This window comes from Pristis pectinata, chromosome 10 (genome assembly GCF_009764475.1).
Source record: "Pristis pectinata isolate sPriPec2 chromosome 10, sPriPec2.1.pri, whole genome shotgun sequence".
In the NCBI taxonomy this organism is placed as follows: Eukaryota; Metazoa; Chordata; class Chondrichthyes; order Rhinopristiformes; family Pristidae; genus Pristis; species Pristis pectinata.
This window is the reverse complement of record NC_067414.1, coordinates 83,208,864-83,231,751: the sequence shown is the minus strand read 5'-3', so window position 1 is coordinate 83,231,751 and position 22,888 is coordinate 83,208,864. Positions and strand designations below refer to the sequence as shown.

General features: G+C 44.3%; 1 protein-coding gene across 1 annotated transcript in view; it reads left to right on the top strand.

The window, feature by feature from the left end:
• The window catches only part of sec63 (SEC63 homolog, protein translocation regulator), a 79,760-nt gene extending 67,011 nt beyond the window's left edge, over positions 1 to 12,749 (top strand). Inside the window, exons 17-21 of the mRNA XM_052025219.1 lie at positions 4,554 to 4,700; positions 7,051 to 7,152; positions 8,946 to 9,044; positions 10,129 to 10,233; positions 11,879 to 12,749. Coding sequence (XP_051881179.1) covers positions 4,554 to 4,700; positions 7,051 to 7,152; positions 8,946 to 9,044; positions 10,129 to 10,233; positions 11,879 to 12,016 — 591 coding nt within the window. The 3' untranslated portion in view covers positions 12,017 to 12,749. The remainder of the gene's footprint in view (positions 1 to 4,553; positions 4,701 to 7,050; positions 7,153 to 8,945; positions 9,045 to 10,128; positions 10,234 to 11,878) is intronic.
• The last annotated feature ends 10,139 nt before the right edge of the window (positions 12,750 to 22,888 follow it).

The window sequence follows — 22,888 nt, the reverse complement described above, 5'->3', positions numbered from 1 at the left end:
AGTGTAAAGGGAGATAACCAGTATAATGAGGTGAGAGGGAAGGATGAGTCAGGAGCTGGGAAGTGATAGGTAAATCCAGGTTGATGGGCAGAGTGAGCCAGGTGGGAGGGGAATGGGTGGAGATAGTGATAGAAGCTTGGAGGTGATTAGTGGAAACATCGAAGAACTGCTGATTATGAAATCTGATAAGAAAGGAGGGTGATGAATGGAATCAGATAAGGGAGGATGCTGGGCAGAAGGGAACAGTGAGAAGACCTGTGTGCATCAGGAGGAAAGAGAGAAAGGAACAGGGGGTGTGGATTACCTGAAACAAGGGAATTCACTGTTCATGCCAATGAGTTGTAGACTACTCAGGAGGAATATGAGGTGCTGTTCCTCTAGTTTGCGTTTGGCCTCACCCTGGCAGTGGAGGAGGCCGAGGGCAGATGGGTCTGTGTGGAAATGGGGAGGGGAGTTGAAATGGCTTCAACTGGGAGCTCAAGATGGCCATTGCAGACAGAGCAGGTGCTCTGCAAAGCGGTTGCAAACTGAGCCAGTTTCAGGTAACCCACACTTCCTCTGTCCCCTCTTTATGCGCCCAGGTTTTCTCACACACTGTTCCCTTCAGCCCAGTATCCCTCCCTTATCCAGTTCCATTCATCACCTTCCTTTCTTATCAGATTCTGTAATCAGCAGCTCTTTGTCTCTACTGGTCACGTCCCAGCCTCTGTCACTATCTCCACCTCTCCCTACCCCACGTGCATCCATCTGCCCATTAACCCCTCCATACCTTGATCCACCTAGTGTTCACCAGCTCCTGCTTCACCTCTCCCCCTCACCACTTTATACTGGCTATCTCCCCATTACACTCTCAGTCCTGATGCAGGGTGTTGACCTGAAATGTCAACTATCCCTTTGCCTCCATGGATGCTGCCTAACCCACTGAGTTCCTCCAGCAACTTCGTTTTCTGCAGATCTCAGCATCTGCAGTCTCTCATGTCTCTGGGGAATTACTGTTATTGGCCTAAAGAGAATAGCAATTAATTTGCTTCAACATTGACTTCAATTGTTTTATTTAATGAGGTACCCAAGTTCCAGCATTCTTAGAAATCCTTCCCTAAAGACGGATATATTTGCCACAAAGGGAATCCAGAGAAAATTCATAAGACTGGTTGCAGGTTTGGCAGGTTTGCCTTGTGAGGTGAGATTGAGTAGACTAGGCCTATATTCTTTTGTGTGTAGAAGAATGTGGGGAGATGTCATTGAAACTTACAAAACTCTTATAGGGCTCAACAGATTGCATGAAGGATGCCTACTCTGTCTGCAGAGTCTAGAACCAGGGATATAGTCTTAAAATAAACAGTAAGACATTTTGGAATGAGGAGAAATTTCTTCATACAGAGGGTGGTGATTTTTCAAAATTCTCTTCCCTGGAGACTGTGAAGGTTCAGTCATGGAGTTTACTCAGAGCAGAAATCAATAGATTTCTGGATATTAACAGGAAATGAGGGATATGGGATAGTGCAGGAAAATGGCTTTGAAGTGGAATATTGACCATGATCTTGATGAATGGCGGACAAGGCTTAAAGGGCCAGATGGTTGGCCTACTGCTGTCGTCTTCTGTTCTTATGCATGTTAAATTTAGAAAAATGATGTTCTTTGAACTTTCAGCAGAAAGCCCTCAAGGTGGCAGCATTGTAGTATTTCCAACTGAATTTAGGCACTCCTCTGGGATCAAGGATGATTTAAATTTAAAAAGCTCCAGGAGAGGGAGGGGGGGTGGGAAACATCAGAACGTTCTCTACTCCCTCCTTGCAACCTCTGCTTGCAGAGGGCTCTGTCTTTTCCCACCTTTTGAGTCACCTGGGCAAGTTTAACACCAATTTGTCTTCCTCTGAGCTGCGGACCAGGAGTTTGGTTTCATCTATGGCTACCAAGGTTGGGTCATGTGAACCGAAGGATCATGAAACGTTTACTAACTCCACAGGGGATGGTACTGACCAGACTTCATTGTGAAGCCCACTATATGGAGATGGTGTTCCTCTTCCATTTTGCCTTTCCAGAAGGTGGTTTATCACCACCTTGTTCTCTCAGCTGACCACCTTCTGGCTGTTGTATCTCATTCAGGGCAGCAATGTCAATGCCAAAAATTAGTTCCCAAACTGGCAAAGTGACATTTGGGTCTGCTGCTGTTAGGACTGCCTTGAGCATCCCGATGTTCCACCTCCTGAAAGTTAAATGGTGGCGTGGTAGTTAGCTGTGTGTGCTTTCTTTAAAAATAGGGTAGCTATTGCACACCAGCTACCCACATGTACTTGAAAGTGCAAGGCATTGTTCCAACGCTAAGAGATACTGAGACTAGCGGAAACCAAACTCTGCTACTTGGATGTTAAATGCTCAGATGTTGTAGGACAATGCAAAGGAGGTACTCAGCACAAACATACTGTCACTATTTTTCATTTGCGTGTGCACGTGCACTTGCAGTCTCGTTCATACACAAGCCACACAGAAACTCCGATACAGGTGTCTCTCCCTCACTTCTCCACCCCACCTCATCCATCTTGCCCTAACCTTGCCCCCTTCCTCCCCCACCTCAGCCCTCCTGATTTTCGAGTAGGCACAATACCTTTTTTTTAAACCCCCCCACCCCCATCCTGCCAATGACCCACCTAGTCCTTCCAATTTCCCTTCAACCCCTACTGCTGCTTCCCCCCCCTCTGGGCACTCCTCACCCACAGCCATGCCTTGGCAACATTCTGGTGCCTGGCTTGTGGCTACATATCAGCCTGGGTTCCTGGCTACACTATACTCCCCAGCTCCCAATCCTGACCAAGCTCCAAGCACCTAGCCTTGTTCCATGCCATGCACCCGCCACACATCTGGCTTCGCTCCCAGCCCTGCATGCTGCCTTGATACGTTGCTGCTCTTGCTTCATATATTTTGAAAAGGTGTGTGAGAGAGGTCAAAAATTACAAGAAAATTCAAATTTGTCCCAAAGCATAAAGTTAGTGTCAGTTAAAGGTTCTCTTCTTACTCATGTTCTTCATTAAAAAATTCCTGAAGTAAATCTCAATGCATTTTTGTTTTGATAAATTCTGAGACAGTTTGCAAAAGTTAAAATCACATCTGTGGTGCTCCCATCTTAGGCAATTCCTAAGATCGAGGAAGTCTGTCTTGCTTTCTAGATGTGTGGGCTTTGATGTGGCTGATGAGGACTGTGTGGGTTCTGCAGACTTTGGCACAGGTGAGACAGTGGGTGCCTGATGGGGCTGGTGGCTGCATAATTTGGGAGGTGCTGCACTTCTGTTGGCCTTGGAGAGATTCTGTTGGTTTGCTTATTATGCTAGTGAATTTGGAGGATTTATCTCCAGTGACGTGAGGTGCCTGCTGAAGGTAGTCCAGGTTCCAGAAATGAAAAAGAGGGAGGGTTGCTGCTGCCAGGTAGACCACGAACTTTGCATGGATTTGAGGTCTTGATCTTCAAACATTCTTTTCCTCAGATGACTAAAGACTTAGTGGGTTTCATTGTCAATGTTGCCCTTCACTGGGAGGTGTCTTTTGAGATAAAGGAAATAATCCATGTTATCTGGTGTCTCATTGTGGACTTTTATCGTTAGAGAACAGTGCTGTACAGTGAGGGCAGGTTGGTAGAAGATCTTTGTGTTGTGAATGTTAAGTGTGAAGCATGTACTTCACTGAATGACTGGTGATGACTTGGAACTCGGCTTCCAAATGTACTGTTAAGGAAGTGTCTGAAAGTTGTGGTGACCTTGATTCTAGAGTGGAGGTGTTGATGGTTGAAAAGTTTCCTATTTGTTGTGGAGTTTAGTTTCACTCTAGCATCTCGCCTCTTGATGGCAAGAAAGAGGAGGAAAAATGTTGAGGCGATTGCACAGCTTGTTTGGGACCACTATACTGAATATTCTGTTGTGTATCCATAGTTTAAGATCACAGCTTGTATGGCATCAGGTAGCAGACATAAGATAGAGATGAATTTCTGCAGGTAGCCAAATTGAGAAAGATGTCCTCTGAATTGATGAAGTTAAAGGCTTGCGTAAGGTTTTAAAAAAAAAAGCCATTCAGCCCACTGAATCTATACCAGCTCTGAAAACATTCCTATCAGTAGATGCTGCTCCATGCATTGCTCTTGGAGCTGACAATCATGCCCATTGTGAATCTATATTAATAGAATCCACACTGTGGTTTGGGCCACTGTAATGAGACAGTTGATGACTAAGGTAGTGACAAAGGCTTTATTAACTTGAGTTTTACAGGATTTTGGGAATATTAACCTTCAGAAATAGTATATATGGCAAAAAAGGACGATACCGAATGATTGAACAATGTTACTACAGTGCACACAAACTTGAGGAGTTGGTAAACCTTATTTAGTCAAACTGAGAGAGGTAGGTACCTAGTAAGTACATTGTTTTCTTTGTTGAAGAAATGAATATTTTAAACTTTCTCCTTTTGGGTTTTGTCAACTGAATTTTGTAGTCTCTCCATTTTATAATTTCCTGCTCTGTTTACATAGAATGAAAATTAAGCATTTATTTTGTCCTATGTCATTCTAGGATCCATCAAACCGAGATGAGGATGAGGACGATTTATCAGATAAAGGGAGTGATTCTGAAGAAGAGACAACTAACAAAGATTCCCAGAGTGAGAAGGAAGATGACAGTGACAAAGAAACAGAACACGAAGAGAAGGATGATGAAGCTGTAAGTCAATTTTTCTTTCAGCAGTAAAACCAAAGTACCTTAATTCTGCAGTGAGGGAAAAAAACAGTTCCAATTAATCCTTGAGACCCATGCAAGGAATATGAATGAAACCTGTTATTGTTTACTTGGTTCATTATAAAGTGACTTACATTGGCGCAATTGCAGCTACTTGAGCACTTTGGTGCAGTGTTATGTTTTTGTGTACTGGTGATTAGTGCTTTAGTGGCATTGAGTAGATTTGTATGAAATTACCTAAAAAGCAACAACTTGTATTGGTATATCTCTTGTATAGAAAAACTTCCCAGGTGTATTTGGAAATTTTATCTTATTATGATGTAAAGAAGATCATTCAGCCCACTTATCCTCAGAATTCTCATCAGTCCAATTCTCCCACATGCCCACCAATCTCTGAATCACCTGCCACCTTCCTACACTAGGTGTAAATCACATAGCTAATTAATCTACCAATGATGTGGGAAGAAACAGGCGCACCCAGGAAACCCACATGGTCACAGCAATGTGTAAACTCCACACAGCACCCAAGGTCAAGATTGAACCCAGGTCGCTGGAGCTGTGGATCAGCATCACAAACTGCAATGTTTCTGCGCTGTCTACTTAAATGGTCAAAGACTACTGCAGGGATTAAAAGTGAAGTCATTTTTTTTAATTGGCTTGTATTCCCATGGGTTTAGGGGTGATCTAATTGGGGTTCCTAAAAAGATTAAATAATTTGATAGGGTGGATACAAAACAACTACTTTCTCAGGGACAAGTTAGTTTCTGGCTCTCACTTGCTTCCTAGATTATTAGAGAATAGAACTGAGGATCCCCAAATAGGCTATCTACCCATTCATTTGGTAAAGTACTCATTTGCAATTTGAAATCTTTTCCATATCCTTCCAGAGCTCTCTTCTACTAATTTTGTTGTTGCTTGCCTTTAGAAATGTTATGCAATTATTTTTATTGTAAATCATGATTAAAGCTTGTGTGAAATGTAATCTGAATTTAATGCCTGTTTAAAAAAAATTACAAAATGTTGTCCCTTTTCAAAGTATAGCCAGTCTGTAACTTGGAGCTCGTTTAACAGTTTGAAGAGATTTGTATCAGTAATGTTAATTTTTATTGGCTGAGTTCTGAACAATCAATTTTGAGTCTGTTATTTTTCATTGTCATCAGCATTGAGTTTTTTTGCCAAAATTCTCATTATTTAAATAAAAAAAACTTCTGAAGTTTAGCAGAACATAATTGGCAGCTCTCATCTCACCATATCCTAGCCCATTTTGGAGATGATTCAGAATATGGAAGTGATTTTGTTACTTTTTTTTTTCAGGAAGTTCAACTGGAGTAAACCCTGAAAGACTAGTGGTTGGGGAGAGCTTTTTATTTAAACAGTGAAAGTAATGTAGCATGTAATAAATTTTAAAATGGCAGTTTTACTTGACAGAATTTCAAATTATGTTGTCAAGTATTTTTTATCCCTGAAATAACTTTGAAGAGGCTTTCTTATTCTGAAGGTTTCTCACTAATACTAAACTAAGTTTGCGAAAGACCTGTCAAGATCCACAGACGAACTGCAATTACCTGTTCCAGGATGTCATCTTTCAGCTTCAGTTTAGTGTTTGAATTAGTCCACTTACACAATAACTCCAGCAAAGGAATTATTTGACTTTGCTGTTATTGAGAGAAGTTGTGTATTTTGTATCGAAATAATTCATTTTGTAGCAACTCACCATCCGGGCAAGCGAACTGGCTCGGCAGTCAGGTCGCACGGCGTCGGAGCAGCGAGGCCCAAGATGGCGGCGGGCCTTCGTCTTCCCCGAGTGACGGGGAGAACCCGCGCGAGGGAAAGACTTGATGACATAGCATATACGTCATTGCCGGTTGCATTGGGCGCGAACAGTCTCCCTTAAAAGGCCCACACAAGGCGGGAAAATAAACCAGTTCTATTCTGAAATTCTACAACTAGTGTCTTGTGTTCATTCCGCGGTAGCAACCGCTACAATTTGTTGGTAGGTTATTTGGGGTGACCATTGAAATTAATTAAGGAAAGACTTCCATGAGGCAATTAGGTTGAGAAATTATGGTGAGCATACTGGTATTTGTGAAAAATATTAAATGGGGCATTCTTTGCTTGTCCTTGTGCTCTTTCTATTTTAAAGATTTGATGATGCCTTGGCCAGAAAAGTGCTGCTGTTTTATTTATGATGGTTCACCTGGTAAAGTTATGGAGACTAGAAGGATATCTGGATTATTATTTAATCTGTGAGAATGTATATGATTTTATATACAATCTCACCTGTGTAATATGTCTGAACTGCATCAATTTCATTGCATTGTATCTTTTCAAACAGGAATGGGAAGCACTACAGCAAAGTATCCAAAGAAGAGAGAGAGCCCTACTTGAAACCAAATCAAAGATCACCCACCCAGTACATACACTATATTTCCCTGAGGTGAGTGCAAGTCATGTTAAAGAACTTAAATAATAATCTAAAGTCAAAACTGTATCAAAAAGTAAGCTGTTTCTCTGCACAGATACTGCCGTGCCTGCTATGCCCAGGAATTTTGTCTTCTGTCAGGAATCCAACATCTAAAGTATTTTGCTTTTGGAGCAATAAATGTCTGTATTGGACAAACTATTAGAATGTTGTGATTGGCTTTAGAATCTGAATACATTGGCACTAAGTCATCATACTGCTAACTTCTGTAGACACATTCTAAAGTATATCTTTCTATGTGCTACTTCAGATCTTTATATTTAGTCTTCAACAAAATAGTTGGAAGAACAGAAGTTGTGCAAGGTTGTGCATGCTTGAGGATGGAGTGCAAAGAGAGTGCTGCATGTAATGACGCCTAAACAACCAAAATAACAGGAACAGTAACTTGCAAATATGTTGTCATAATGGTGCAGCATTAGTGTTGCTGCCTCACAGCTCCGGAGATCCAGGTTCAAACCTGACCGTTGCTCTGTGCAGAGTCCGCACATCTCTCCATGACCACATGGGCTTCCTCCCATAACCCAAAGATGTGCTGGTAGGTTAATCACAGATCAAAAGGCAATATACTATTTGCCTTCCGAATTGCTTACATGTACCTGCATGATAATGTTATTGTTTCTTGCACTAGATTCCACTGAGCACCAACATTTTACTAGCTTCTCATATTTCAAAAAAAATATACCATTTCACTTCCTACTTCTTGTTCATTTTGGTAGGATGAACCATCTAGTTTTCCCACATTATATTCCATCTACCACCATTTTGTCCATTCATTTCAGCTGTCTGTATCTTTGTGTACTCTTATGTCGTAGCTCATTTTTCAACAGAGCTTTGTGTCACCCAACTAGGAAAATATTGTAATTTATCTGGTTGGTATAAATGGTGAATTGCTGAGGGCTTAGTACTGATCCTTCTGACACTTGTAAAAGCTTGCTAACCTGAAAGTGGCCCACTTATTCCTGATGTTTTCTGTTCTTGAGCAAATCCTTTAACCATGTTAATGTGTAATCCCCAACCAGTGGTACCTAATCAGATGCCTTTTGATAATCCAGCTATATTATCCACTGGTTCCTTCTGGTTATATCCTTTTGTACATTTGGTAAAACCATGTTTGCTTTGCCTTGTCATACTTTGATCTGCTAACGGATTCTAGCATTTTGCTAACAGGTTCTAGCATTTTATCAATTAATAAAAGGCTAACTATTCAGTAGTTCCTTGTTTGCTCTCCAGTCAGAACTATGATGCACAGTTCCCTCAAATTCTGATGATCAACAATTTGACATATTTTGACAATCATCTCTATTTTACCAAAATACTTTACGTCAAATTGTAGCCAGGCCATCAATATCTGTAGTTGGAGACTCTGAAAACTGAAACTTGGTTCATGGCAAAGACTGTCCTCACTGTTGCTGATTCAATCCCTGGTCTAAATTCCACAGTATACAATCCTAATTAGTGTAACCTCACGGGATCTGGGGCTCCTGGTAGTAGAAAGGGAGTGTGTGGAAACTACGTGAGTTTCAGGGCAAAATCACTTGGGATTTTTGAATAGTCAGATAGTGGATTATTGTATTTTTACTGTATAATAAAACTTTCTCTTCTGATGACAAATAAACTGAGATTAAATGCAAACATCATCATTTATTCTACACTGAATTTTGTGACTTGACTAATTTTCCAGTCATTATCAACTTACTGTAGATCCCAGCCCTCCAGGTACTCTCACAGTAAACTTTCTTTTTTCACAGGAGAAACAAGAATGGTGGTGGCTCTATATAGCGGACAGAAAAGAACACGTGCTAATATCGATGCCGTGTCATGTATGCACTCTCAAAGAGGAGGAGGAGGTAAAATGTCAATTCTTTTTAAAACATTGAACATTTCCTCCATAAAGTCAAAATATGTAGCTCTGAATGGATTCCATAAGGTACAATGAATATCAAGTGTGTAACAGCTAGGTTTCCCATGTTGTTCTAGTGTTAACTTTTCTAGGTATCTTGCAGCTTGACATTTTCTGTATATAAATGACTCATTTAGGACAACAGTAAGAGGTACTTAGTTCAGAGACAGTTTCTACTTCAAAGCAATACTGTTTGGTCTAATTTCATGACAAGGTGGGAATGGAGAAAATATTTCAATGCTCAGTAGATTTTGAAAGCCTATGAATATAAAAACTGAGCTTGCATGCAAGTTTTAAACCTTTAGTATGGATGATTGTAACCATCTGTTTACTGCAAAATATTTATTTCTAACACTAGCTTTTTGTTGGATCATTTTGTCCGCCAGAAGATTTATTTTCCATATGAGCATTTTGGTTCAGATGAGCAGATTCAAGATCCAGGCATGTCTTGGTTGGTAGTACTGAGTCAACAGGTTATAAGTTAAGGTTGCATTCCAGGAGATGTGAGCACACATCCAGGCATATTCTTGTGCAGTAACTTAAGTATACTGCACTACCATGGACGCCATTTTGCAGATCAGACTCCCACCAGAGTTCCCATCTTGGGTGGTTGTAAGAAATTAAGGGTCCCATAGCAGGTGAGGTGCATCTACTGTCTGGAATGATAGCTATTCCTCAGCCAACAGTACTACAATGATTATCTGGCCTTTATCCTATAGTTGTTTGTGTTAGATGCTGTGCGTAGATTACTGTTATGCTCTCTATATTAGAGCTGTGCGTAGATTACTGTTATGCTCTCTATATTAGAGCAACCCCACACACACAATTATTTTGTGGGCTCTAAAACATTTTGAGGCAATCAAAGTTAGTGAAGAATGCGGTGTAAATTGCACGTTCTTTTAACAAGCAATTTGGATCTAAATTAATTTGGCTAATTTTATGCAAACATGGAACAAAAAATTACTTTTTAAAAAACCTATTTTTATTAAGCTAATTTCATTTTTTAAACATTTAATTTCCTTCCATTTCAGATTGAATTGAAATTCCCTGCGCCATATAAACCTGGCAATTATCAATACTTTGTAATTCTGAGGTCCGATTCTTACATGGGTTTAGATCTAATCAGGCCATTAAAGGTAAGTTGTTTTAATGTTACTTTTGGAGTCATAGAATCATAGACTTTTGTCTTTCCGACTTTCTGTGACTTCTTTCCTGTGCTCTTGTAAACAATTTCTGTGGCTTCCAGTGGCCGTACCACATGGTAAATTGAGTTAAGCAGTCTTAAGATGCCCACATTTTGCTACCCCTACTTTGCATTTGCTCAGTTTCAGTTTTTATAAAGGAAAACTGAGATGCCACTCGAGATGCTTGCCATAAGAATTCTTGTTTCTCTAGTCTTAACACAGCACTTTAAATGCCATCTTTTTGTTACATGTGCCCCACTATGTAATAATTCAATGTGAATTAGTGCTAGAAAAGTTTTAAAAAAATGTGAAAGAAATGATATTCAGAGAACATTAATGTTGCAGAAAAGGAGAAAAAGGGGTTTGCAGAAGCAGAATTGGAGGCATGAAAAGAAAGATACTGGAACAAACTGTCTTTTCTATGGTGATGCCATCAGAGATTCGATTTGCCCCGAAAGGTGGACTAGGCTGATATACCAAAAAAAATGCAGATACCCAATTCAAAAGAATTTGGCTTCCCTCATTTAATATGCTAGGTCATTACTATTGAGACTTCATCTATAACATTGAAGCATTATTTAACTGTGTCACAAAATGGCACCATATTCTTCCCCATTACATCCTGTTAGGAAAGAATATTTCAGTTATTAATACTTAAAGAATGAAATTGGGCTTGTCCCTGAGGTGGTGAAAATTGTCCAGCCATTGTGGAATATCAAACAGTTAATTAATAGCCAATGTTGGGAAGTGAGATATTGCAGTGAATATGGACTGGAAGTGTTAAATGGCAGATTGAAATTCTGCAAGGCATTTTATGAAAATTATTTAAAAATTGCCTCATTGGAGTTGTAGTGGTGAGAGTGGTCAGAGAATTGGCATATGGTGTTCCCAAGAATCTGAAGTTCTTGAGTATTGAAGGTAAATAAATCTGCTGAAACCTTGCTCCCTGAGTATGGTTAATTGTTAATCATCCTTGCCATTGGGAATTATTTCTGCTTCTCTGTAATACTTTAATTTGGTCCATAGCCCATGATTTTGTCCTGGACAATTTTTGTGGCTGCAGTTAATCTTTGCAGCCTATAAGGTCCAATTGTCCTGGAAGCCTGACTGCTGCAGCCAGCTTGCAAAATAGTGGGCTGCGTGCAGTCCTGAGGCCCTGTCCTGGATGCTCAGAGACATTTTTAAAAATTCAATTTAAGCTATTTTAAAAGTGCTAGAAATCAATTAAAAAAATACAGAAAAGTCATTTTGCTTATCTGCACATTCCCATCAAAGTTGGTGACCCATTTTGAATGAAGAGGGTCACACAACATACAACAGTCATTTGTAGCATAAAGGTGAGGGATCAGATATACAGCAGGGCTTCTGTGATCTGTCACTTGGTGATGGCAGATTTGGAGACCAGCTACACTAGCATATGACACCAGCATGAATCTGACTTCTCCATTGCATTACTCTGATGTAGAAGTCAGAGACAAGTTGACCTACATTCTGAAGTCAGCTGGCCATCCTCGAATAAATAACCAACCAAAGATCAGGATGTTTTGGCCCAAAATGTAATAAGTTCTAATTGCATTTTTTTCGATTTTTAATTCAGTTTGAAGTCCAAGAGGCCAAGCAAGTACCAGAAACTCATCCACAGTGGGATATTCCAGAGACGGAAGAGGAGGAGGAGGATCAGGAAGACAGCGAAGGAATTGAGGATAGTGAAGAAGAGGAAGAAGAAAATGATTAAGCTAATTAGTCCTCTTTCTCAACAACAACAACACAAAATGTTGCACACAGTTCCAACAACTGCTATTCTGATTAATGTAACCATGTACAAGAAATAAAAAGGGGGAAGAAAAGGAACATGGTATCCAGTCCGTGTCAGTAATTTCAGCAATAGGCCGTGCAGTTTTTGAAAATGTGTTTGCGACACGTACTCTAAAGCACAGGGGTTCTGTTGTCTGACACAGCGCCATGACACCTTTTATGAGAGTGCCCTTAATGCCGCTTAAACTATGTGTGGAAAATGGGGGAATTATTGCTTTCATAATCATTTTGTTTCTTTTTCCCATTTCTTCCCTCTCCAAAAGATTGAATAGATTTTTCACTACAAAAAAAGAACTGCACCTGAGAGCCAAGTTGTATCCTGTACTAAACTCTGGAACTGCTTTGGGACCATGTTTGAAGCTTTTATTTAGTGTTCAACCACAGTCAGGATAAACTAATGGATGATCGACTTTACTGCAAGTGTTAACAGGTCTAAAGAGTTTGAGGTTTAGTTAGTATGGATTAGCACGAACTTTTAATCAATAATACACAAAAACTACCATTCAATTGACTGGTCAGATTGGGGAAAAAACTGTTGTATACATTTCTGCTACTTTTGTTTACATGATATTATAAATGGGGAAATATATCCGTCTATATTCTTTGTATTTAAAATAGTTGCAAATAAAATGGCAAATGTTTTTAAAATGTAATATGTTATTTTGTAGTTTTTGTCCAGCAGCAAGCAATCTGGAATGAGGTACAGGTGCAGAGAAGACCAATGATATCAAAGAATTGCTATTCTAATAAACACATTTGGAAATGGTATTTATTAGTTTTATTGCATTCTGAGTACTTGCATACATTTTTCCAGGGTTTCATTTGCAATATTCCATATTTATTGATCCTGATTACCTTCATTGAAGTATTTTGATACGAGTTGGTCTGATAATTTTTGAGTTCTAAGTTTGCCTTGTCATTGAACTTGTTAGTTGGTGGAAAAAATACATGGAACATTATCATTTAAAATAGTTTATTTTCATGTAGAAGATACTTAGCACATTAGACATCTGTGGACAGGGAAATAGTTTCAAACCTATGATTTCTTTTTCATCAGAACTGGAAAGATAGGTGTGTCCAATGTTAGGATGCACAGTAAAGTGGTTTGGGGAAGGAAAGGCAAAAAGGCAGGTAAGTGCCAAGGCAAGGAAAATTAAATGTCGAATGGATGTCTGTGCAAGGCAAAAGGGGATGATGGTAATTGGCTATAATGAAATAAAAAGGTAAGTGTTACTGGAAGCAGATAGGAAATATTTGGGAGCACAGAGGATTCAGTGATTGGGAGTAGGAGGGCAAGTTCAGGAGTCATGTAGGAAAAAAATCATTTAATAATAAGTAGTTGGCATATTAATTCCAAAACATGATATTGTATATCTGAAGGGTTGCCATTGTCCATGCCTAACTTCTAGATCTGTATTGCATAATTTTGAAATGCTATCACCAGGATGAAAAGTAACTTCATTGTATGTGGTGTTTAATTATGGCTTTGTTCTCAGTTACTTATACAAAATCAAGATACTCATTTCAGTTCCTGCAATGTTCATGGGTGCTTAAGCTAGGCATTCTGGTAGCAGTTTGCAAAAAATAGACATTATTCCAAGGTCGAGCCCGAACTGGCATTTGGCCAGGTTGATGGTGAGTCCAAAGTCACTCAAGTGGGAGTAGAGCAGGCGGAGATGGGACAGGTGTTCCTGGCGATTGCGGCTGGCTATGAGGATGTCGTCCAAATAGATGAACGCGAAGTCTAGGTTGCGCCTGACGGCATCCATCAGCTGCTGGAACATCCGTGCAGCATTCTTCAGGCCGAAACGCATCCGGAGGAACTCGAACAGGCTGAACGGAGTGATGAGCACTGTCTTGGGGATGTCTTCAGGATGTACCGGGATTTGATGGTATCCCTGGATGAGGCCCACCTTGGAAAAGATGCTCGCCCTGTGCAGGTTTGCTGCAAAGTCCTATATGTGGGGTATGGGGTAGCGGTCTGGGGTTGTGGCCTCGTTCAACCAACGGTAGTCGCCACACAGTCTCCTGCCCCCAGCTGCTTTGGGCACCATGTGCTGGGGGAAGCCCATGGGCTGCCTGACCTCTGTATGATCCCCAATTCCTCCATCTGCTTGAACTCCTTCGCCAGGTGGAGCTTGTCTGGAGGAAGCCGTCGTGCGCGGGCATGGAGTGGTGGTCCCTTGGTCAGGATGTGGTGCTGTACTCCATGTCTGGGTATGGCTGCCGTGAACTGCGGTGCCAGAACCAATGGGAAATCTGCCAGAATTCGTTGTCCGACAGCATGACGGAGTCCGGGTGTGGGGCTGGCAACTTGGCTTCGCCCAAGGAGAACATTTGAAAAGTTTTGGCATGTACCAGTCTTTTCCTGCGTAAGTCAACCAGTAGGCTGTGGGCCCACAAGAAGTCCATTCCTAGGAGTGGCTGGGCCACAGCAGCCAGCGTGAAGTCCCATGTAAACCGGCTGGCGCCGAACTGCAGCTGCACTGTGCGGGTGCCGTAGGTTCGTATTGTGCTGCTGTTCGCGGCCCTGAGGGTGGGCCCTGGCTCCTTGTTGCCGGTGTCGTACCCCGTCGGGGGTAAAACGCTGATTTCCGCTCAGGTGTCAACCAAGAAGCGGCATCCCGATTGTTTGTCCCAGACGAACAAAAGGCTGTCTTGGTGGCCAGCCACCGTAGCCATCAGTGGCGGCTGGCCTTGGCGTTTCCTGGGAACTCTCAGGGCAGGCAACACTGGTGGGCTTCTGCGCCCCACCGCTGGTGGTAGAAGCACCACTGAACGTTGGCTCCCTCACTCCTACCTCTAGGTTGCGCATGCTTTGTTGCCGGGCCTGGTCTGGTCTGCTGTTGGGCCTGTGGCCTGTTGATCTGTGCGGCAGACACCTCGCTTTCCCTCTTGGACTTCCACAGAACGTCTGCCTGGGCCGCCACCTTCCGGGGATCACTGAAATCCGCATTGGCGAGTAGCAGATATATGTCATCGGGCACCTGCTCGAACATGAGGCAGGGCTTGTGTCCGTCAGCCAGGGCCAGCATTTTGTTCATTAGCTCAGACGGTGGCCTGTCCCCCAAGCCGTCCAGGTGCAGCAAGTGGGTGCCGCGCTCCGGCCATGAGAGGCCGACGGTCCTTATGAGTAGTGCTTTGAATGCTGTGTACCTGCCTTCGGGGGCGACTGAATGAAGTCCGCCACCTGGGCAGCTGTCTCCTGGTCGAGGGAGCTCACCATGTAATAGTGCGTGGAGTCGGAAGATATCTGTCAAATCTGGAACTGAGCCTCTGCTTGATCAAACCACAGTTGGGCCCGCAGCATCCAGAAAGTTGGCAGTTTAAGTGAAACTGTGAATAGCTGAAGGGTCACTCATCTTCGGTCCAAATTCCATTTGGACCGTCGGGGTCACCAATGTAGCGAGGTGTTACGCACTGAGCTAAGAATGAAACACGCAGTCGGAGGTCTGAACTCGAGACATTTATTTTTCAACTACCCGCGCTAGCTTTTAAACCTGATACAGATCCCGCCCTCTCCGGGCGGAAGTGACACCTGTGGTACATCACTGAACTCTTCCCGCATGCGGGCTTTCTCTCTCTGTCGAAGAAGGCGGCCCGGCACCATTTTGCTACTGGCCTTCCTGCCGATGCACGCTCCCATTCTCGGAGCCGGTTCGTTCGCTTCGGAGGTAGGTTGCAACAGTATATCAATTTAATCGCGGATATAAAATTTGGGCTAAAATTAAATTCCTCAAGTGTATTAAATAAATATTCCCATTGGACTCTATCAAACGCCTTCTCGGCATCAAGCGAGATAACACGTTCTGGAATTGTAGATGAAAGGGTATGTACAAAGGTTATTGAATATTGTATATACCAAATACTAAAATGCAAATACTGATTTTTAATAAATCCTGTCTGGTCGTCAGAAATTATATGTGGAAATACCTTTTCCAGTCTAGAAGCCAATATTTTGGAAAAAACATTTGAGTCCACATTCAATAAAGAGATAGGTCCGTAAGATGCACATTCAGTAGGATCTTTTATCCTTTTTGAGAATCAAAGAGATAGATGCCTCATAAAAGGATTGTGGTAACTTACCTACTGATTGGGCATCTTTAAAAATTTTACCTAACCAAGGAGAAAGAAGATCAGAAAAAGATTTTTAAAAATTCAACTGTATACCCATCAGGACCAGGTGTTTTACCCGAATTCATTGAAGAAATTGCTTTCTTTATTTCTTCCTCTGAAATGGGTGCATCTAATATTAAACTGTACTGACTCACCGTCTGAGCAAGCGAACCAGCTTGGCGGTCAGGTCACGCGTCGTCGGAGCGGCAAGGCCCAAGATGGTGTTGGGCTTTCGTCTTCCCCGAGCAACGGGGAGAACCCGCGCGTGGGAAAAGTTTGTAGCGCAAACGTCATTTCTGTTTTCGGTGGGCGGGAACTGTTCCTCTTAAAAGACCCGTGCAAGGCAACTCATTGACTAGTATCTTACTTTCGTATCGTGGTAGCAGCCGCGACATTGGTGACCCCAATGGTCCAAACAGATTTTGGACCCACACAATGAACGACAACTCAGCAGCCAATGCAGTGGCACTCAAGCTGCCGACCTTTTGGATGCTTCGGCCCAGTGTCTGGTTCAACCAGGCTGAAGCACAATTCCAACTTTGGCAGATCAGCTCCGACTCCACATGGTACTACCATGTGGTCAGCTCCCTGGACCAGGAGACAGCTGCCCAGGTCGGAGACCTCATCCAGTCTCCTCCGGAGGAAAGCAAGTACCCGGATTTCAAAGACCTTATTCGGACCTTTGGCCTCTCCCGTCGTGAGCGCGCCGCCCGCCTGCTTCATCTCGACGGCCTGGGGGACAGAGCCCCATCGGCCCTGATGAATGAGATGCTGGCCTTGGCTGAGGGACACAAGCCCTGCCTGATGTTCGAACAGGCCTTCCTTGAACAACTACCTGACGACATTCACCTGCTGTTGGCCGATGCCGGTTTCAGCAACCCATGTGAGGTAGCCGCCCAGGCAGATGTCTTGTGGAAGGCCAAACGCGAGAGCAGGTTGTCCGTTGGCCAAATCGCCAAACTGCAGGCCCAACGCCTACCTAAACGAGTCCCAACAACCGAGCGACCACACCACAGAAACACAGACGACGACACTGGCGACCAGCTGTGTTTCTACCATCAGAGGTGGGGCGCGGAGGCCTGTTGATGCCGCCCACCCTGCAAGTTTCAGGGAAATGCCAGGGCCAGCCGCTGCTGATGGCAATGGCGGCTGGCCACCAACACAGCCTCCTATTTGTTTGGGACAAGCAGTCTGGATGTCATTTCCTCATCGATACTGGAGCAGAGGTCAGTGTTTTGCTCCCGACCGGCCCCGACACTCGTAGCAGTCAACAGGGTCCCGCACTCAAAGCCACAAACGGCACGACAATACGAACTTTCGGTACCTGTACAGTTCAATTACAATTCGGTGACAGCCGTCTTACCTGGAACTTTACCCTTGCTGCTGTCACCCAGCCACTCCTGGGAACCGATTTCCTTCGGGCCCACAGCCTGTTAGTCGACCTGTGAGGGAAGCAGCTGGTGCACTCCAGAACTTTCCAAACCTACTCCCTGGGAGAAGCCAGCCTACCAGCCCTGCGCCTGGACTCCATTTCCGTGTCTGGCAACGAGTTCACCAAGCTCTTAGCCAAGTTCCCATCGGTTTTGGCACCTCAGTTTACAAATTCTATGCCCAAACACAGGGTGCGACATCACATCATTACCACAGGGCCACGCCTTCATGCCCAAGCACGACGACTACCTCCAGACAAGCTCTGCCTGGCAAAGGAAGAGTTCCGCTGCATGGAGGAGCTGGGGATCGTTCGCAGGTCGGTCAGCCCCTGGGCCTCCCCCCTGCACATTGTCCCCAAAGCCACCGGCAGGTGGAGGCCCTGCGGCAACTACCGCAGGCTGAATGATGCCACCACCCCAGACCGCTACCCCATCCCTCACATCCAGGACTTTGCGGTGAACCTACACGGGGCCCACATCTTCTCCAAGGTGGACCTCGTCCGGGGATACCACCAAATCCTGGTCCACCCTGACGACGTCCCCAAAGCTGCGCTCATCATTCCATTCGGCCTCTTCGAATTCCTTCAAACGCTGTTCGGCCTTAAGAACGCCGCACAGACCTTCCAGTGGCTGATGGACGCGGTAGGCAGTGACCTGGACTTCGTGTTCTTTTATTTAGATGACACACTAATCGCTAGCTGTGACCACCAAGAACACCTTTCCCACCTCCGCCAACTGTAGTTCCATCTCAGTGATTTCGGCCTCACTATCAACCCGGCCAAGTGCCAATTCGGACTCGACTCTATTGATTTCCTCAGCCACAGAATCACCAGCGAAGGAGCAACACCCCTACCCGCCAAGGTCGACGCTGTCTGCCATTTTTCCCGTCCCAACACAGTCAAAGGCCTGCAAGAATTCCTGGGGATGGTCAACTTTTACCTTTGGTTCATCCCTGCAGCAGCCCGTATCATGCGCCCTTTGTTCTCGCTGATGTCTGACAAGGGCAAGGACATCGCCTGGAAAGACGAGACCGTGGCTGCCTTCGTTAAGGCCAAGAACGCCCTGGCAGATGCCGCGATGCTGGTACACCCTAGGACAGACATCCCAACCGCCCTCACGGTGGACGCATCCAACACCGCAGTCTGGAACAACTAATCAAAGGCTGTTAGCAACCCTTGGCATTTTTCAGCAGGCACCTTAGACCATCCGAACTGAAATATAGCGCTTTTGATCGGGAACTTCTAGTGCTATACCTGGCGGTCCGGCATTTCTGGTACTTTTTAGAAGGCAGGGCTTTCACCGTTTTCACTGACCATAAGCCTTTGTCTTTCGCCTTCTCCAAGGTCTCCGATCCCTGGTCAGCTTGTCAGCAGCAACATTTGTCCTATATTTCCGAATTCACAACGGATATCCAACATTGTCTCCGGAAAGGACAATGTCGTTGCTGACGTGCTTTCCAGACTGACCATCCACAGCCTGTCCCTGGGTGTTAACTACACGGCCCTGGCTGATGCACAGCAAGCTGACGACGAGCTGCCCAGCTACAGAACCGCAGTCTCGGGCCTGTAGCTTCAAGATTTCTTAGTCGGTCCAGGTCAGCAGACCCTCCTTTGCGACGTCACAACAGGTCAGCCCCGCCCTATAGTTCCTGCAGCCTGGCAGAAACGCGTTTTCGACTCGGTACACAGGTTGGCGCACCCGTCCATCAGATCAACTGTCTGACTGGTCGCCAGCAAGTTCGTCTGGCACAGCCTGTGCAAACAGGTCAGTGAGTGGGCCAGGACTTGTCCCCACTGCCAGACATCAAAAATCCAACGACATACCAAGGTTACACCACAGCAGTTCGAGCCTACCCGTAGAAGGTTCGACCACATCCATGTTGACCTCGTTGGTCCCCTGCCAGTTTCAAGAGGAGCCCGGTACCTCCTTACCATCGTGGACTGGTTCACGAGTTGGCCAGAGGCAACCCCTCTATCCGACATCACAACTGATTCCTGCGCCTGGGCGCTGCTCACAACTTGGATCTCGCGTTTTGGTGTTCCGGCCCACATCACTTCAGACAGGGGCGCCCAGTTTACCTCCAGCCTATGGTCTGCATTAGCGAACATGCTAGGGACGCAGCTGCACACCACGGCCTACCACCCTCAATCAAACGGGTTGGTAGAACGTTAAATCAGCCCTGATGGCCCACCTGTAAGGTCTTAACTGGGTCGACGAACTGCCTTGGGTCCTGCTCGGCATACGCACTGCCCCCAAGGAAGATCTCCATGCTTCGTCAGCTGAAATCGTGTACGGTGTGCCCCTGGTCGTCGCGGGGGAATTCATATATGCCCTTCGGGGGCAAGAGGAACAATCCACGGCAGTCCTGGAAAGACTGTGCGAGAAGCTCGGCAGCTTGGCACCAATTCCCACCGCGGCATGGTCAAGCCCCATCCTGTGAGCCCAAGGAACTACGAGACTGTAAGTTCGTTTTCATTCGCAGGGGCACACCCCGGGCACCGTTGCAATGACCAAACGAGGGGTTGTTCCGGCTCATCAGGAATAATGGGTCCACCTTTATTTTGGACATTGGGAGCAAGGAAGAAGTCTTCACGACGGACCGCCTCAAACTGGCCCATTTAGATCTACAACAACCAGTCAAGGTCCCAACACGGCGACGCAGAGGCCGACCTCCTAAGCAACGGCTAGCACAGCCCGTGAACCTTGGGGACCGTATTGCCAGTTCTGGGGGGGGGGGGTGGAGAGTGGGGGCAGGGGCGTTGTGTAGTGACTCACCGTCCAAGCAAGCGAACCGGCTCGGCGGTCAGGTCACGTGTCGTTGGAGCGGCGAGGCCCAAGATGGCGCTGGGCTTTTGTCTTCCCTGAGCGACGGGGAGAACCCGCGCTTGGGAAAAGTTTGATGACATAGCGCATATGTCATTTCTCTTTTCGGTGGGCGGGAACCGTTCCTCTTAAAAGGTCCACACAAGACGGGAAAATAAATCAGTTTTGTTCTGCAACTCATCGCCTAGTGTCTTACTTTCGCATTGCGGTAGCAGCTGTGACAAAACGTTCATTAAGTGATAATTTCAGAATCTTCAATTTCCTTAAAAATGTAGAATCCTTAGGAAATTCTGATTGATATAAAGAAGTATAAAATTCTTGAACAGATTTATTAATTTGATCATGGTCCACTGTGCAATTACCATCTCGTTTACGAACTTTAATAATCTGACGTTTAGTCAAAGCAGCTTTCAGTTGATTGGCCAATAATTTACCAGATTTATCACCATGTATATAAAGTTGACTCCTAGTTTTGAATAGTTGATTTCCAACTGGAGATGTTAATAATAAACTGTGTAACGGTGTTGCAATTGAAATTCAATTCTATTTTTATAAAGCTCCAAATTAGGAGCAGAATATTTTTTATCGATTTCTTTAATCTTATCAACCAATATACGTAATTCATTATTAGTTCTTTTTTCAATCCAGCAGAGTATGAAATAATTTGACCACTGATATAAGCTTTAAAGGTATCCCATAATATCCCACTGGAAATTTCTTCCATAGAATTAGTTGAGAAGAAAAAGAAAATCTGTTCTTTAATAGAATTAAAGAAGTTTAAATCCTGAAGTAGAGAAGAATTGAATCGCCATTGTCTGGCACCAGAGGCTACATCCACTAATTTGATTGATAGTTTTAATGGTGCGTGATCAGAAACGGCAATTGCATCATACTTACAGTCAATAACAGATGGAGCTAATCGAGAGTTGATAAAGACGTAATCAATTCTAGAGAAGTCGTGATAGACGTGAGAAAAGAATGAAGACTATCATATGGGTGTAGAAATCTCCAAACTTCTAAAATTCCAGAATCAACTAAAAAGGAATTATTAAAAACAACTGATTTGTTTGGAAGTACTTGATTCGACGCAGACCTATCCATAGAACCATAGAACAAAACAGCACAATACAGGCCCTTCAGCCCACCATGTTGTGTCGACCTTCAAACCGCTCCTAAGACTATCTAAGTCCTTCCTCCCACATATCGCTCTATCTTAAATTCCTCCATATGCTTATCTAACAATCTCTTGAACTTGACCAACCTATCAGCTTCCACCACCACCCCAGGCAGCGCATTCCATGCACCAACCACTCTCTGGGTGAAAAACCTCCCTCTGACGTCTCCCTTGAACTTCCCACCCATTACTTTAAAGCCATGCCCTCTTGTATTGAGCATTGGTGCCCTGGGAAAGAGGTGCTGGCTGTCCACTCTATCTATTCCTCTTAATACTTTGTATACCTCTATCATTTCTCCCCTCATCCTCCTCCTCTCCAATGAGTAAAGCCCTAGCTCCATTAGTCTCTCCTCATAATCCATACTCTCTAATCCAGGCAGCATCCTGGTAAATCTCCTCTGCACCCTTTCCAACGCCTCCACATCCAGAACTGGACACAGTACTCCAAGTGTGGCCTAACCAGAGTTTTGAAAAGCTGCATCATTACTTCGCGGCTCTTATACTCTATCCTACGACTTATTAAAGCTAACATCCCATAAGATTTCCGAACTACTCTCTCTGCCTGTGAGGCAACTTTCAGTGATCTGTGGATATGAACCCCCAGATCCCTCTGCTCCTCTACACTGCCCAGAATCCTGCCATTTACCTTGTATTCCGCCTTGGAGTTTGTCCTTCCAAAGTGTACCACCTCACACTTCTCCGGATTGAACTCTATCTGCCACGCCTCAGCCCAGCTCTGCATCCTATCAATATCCTTCTGTAAGCTTCGACAGCCCTCCACACTATCCACAACACCACCGATCTTTGTGTCATCTGCAAACTTGCTAACCCACCCTTCCACACCCTCATCTAAGTCATTAATAAATATCACAAAAAGTAGTGGTCCCAGAACTAATCCCTGTGGGACACCACTAGTCACAGACCTCCAATCCAAATGCACTCCATCCACCACAACCCTCTGCTTTCTACAGGCAAGCCAATTCTGAAACCACATTGCCAAGCCTCCCTGGATCCCTTGGCCTGAAGAAGGCTACCATGCGGAACCTTATCAAATGCCTTACTAAAATCCATGTAGCCCACATCCACTGCACTACCCTCATCGATCTTCCTGATCACCTCCTCAAAGAACCCTATCAGGCTTGTGAGGCAAGATCTTCCCTTCACAAAGCCATGATTCTCTAAATGATCATAGATCCTATCTCTTAGAATCTTTCCTAACACCTTACCCACCACAGATGTAAGGCTCACT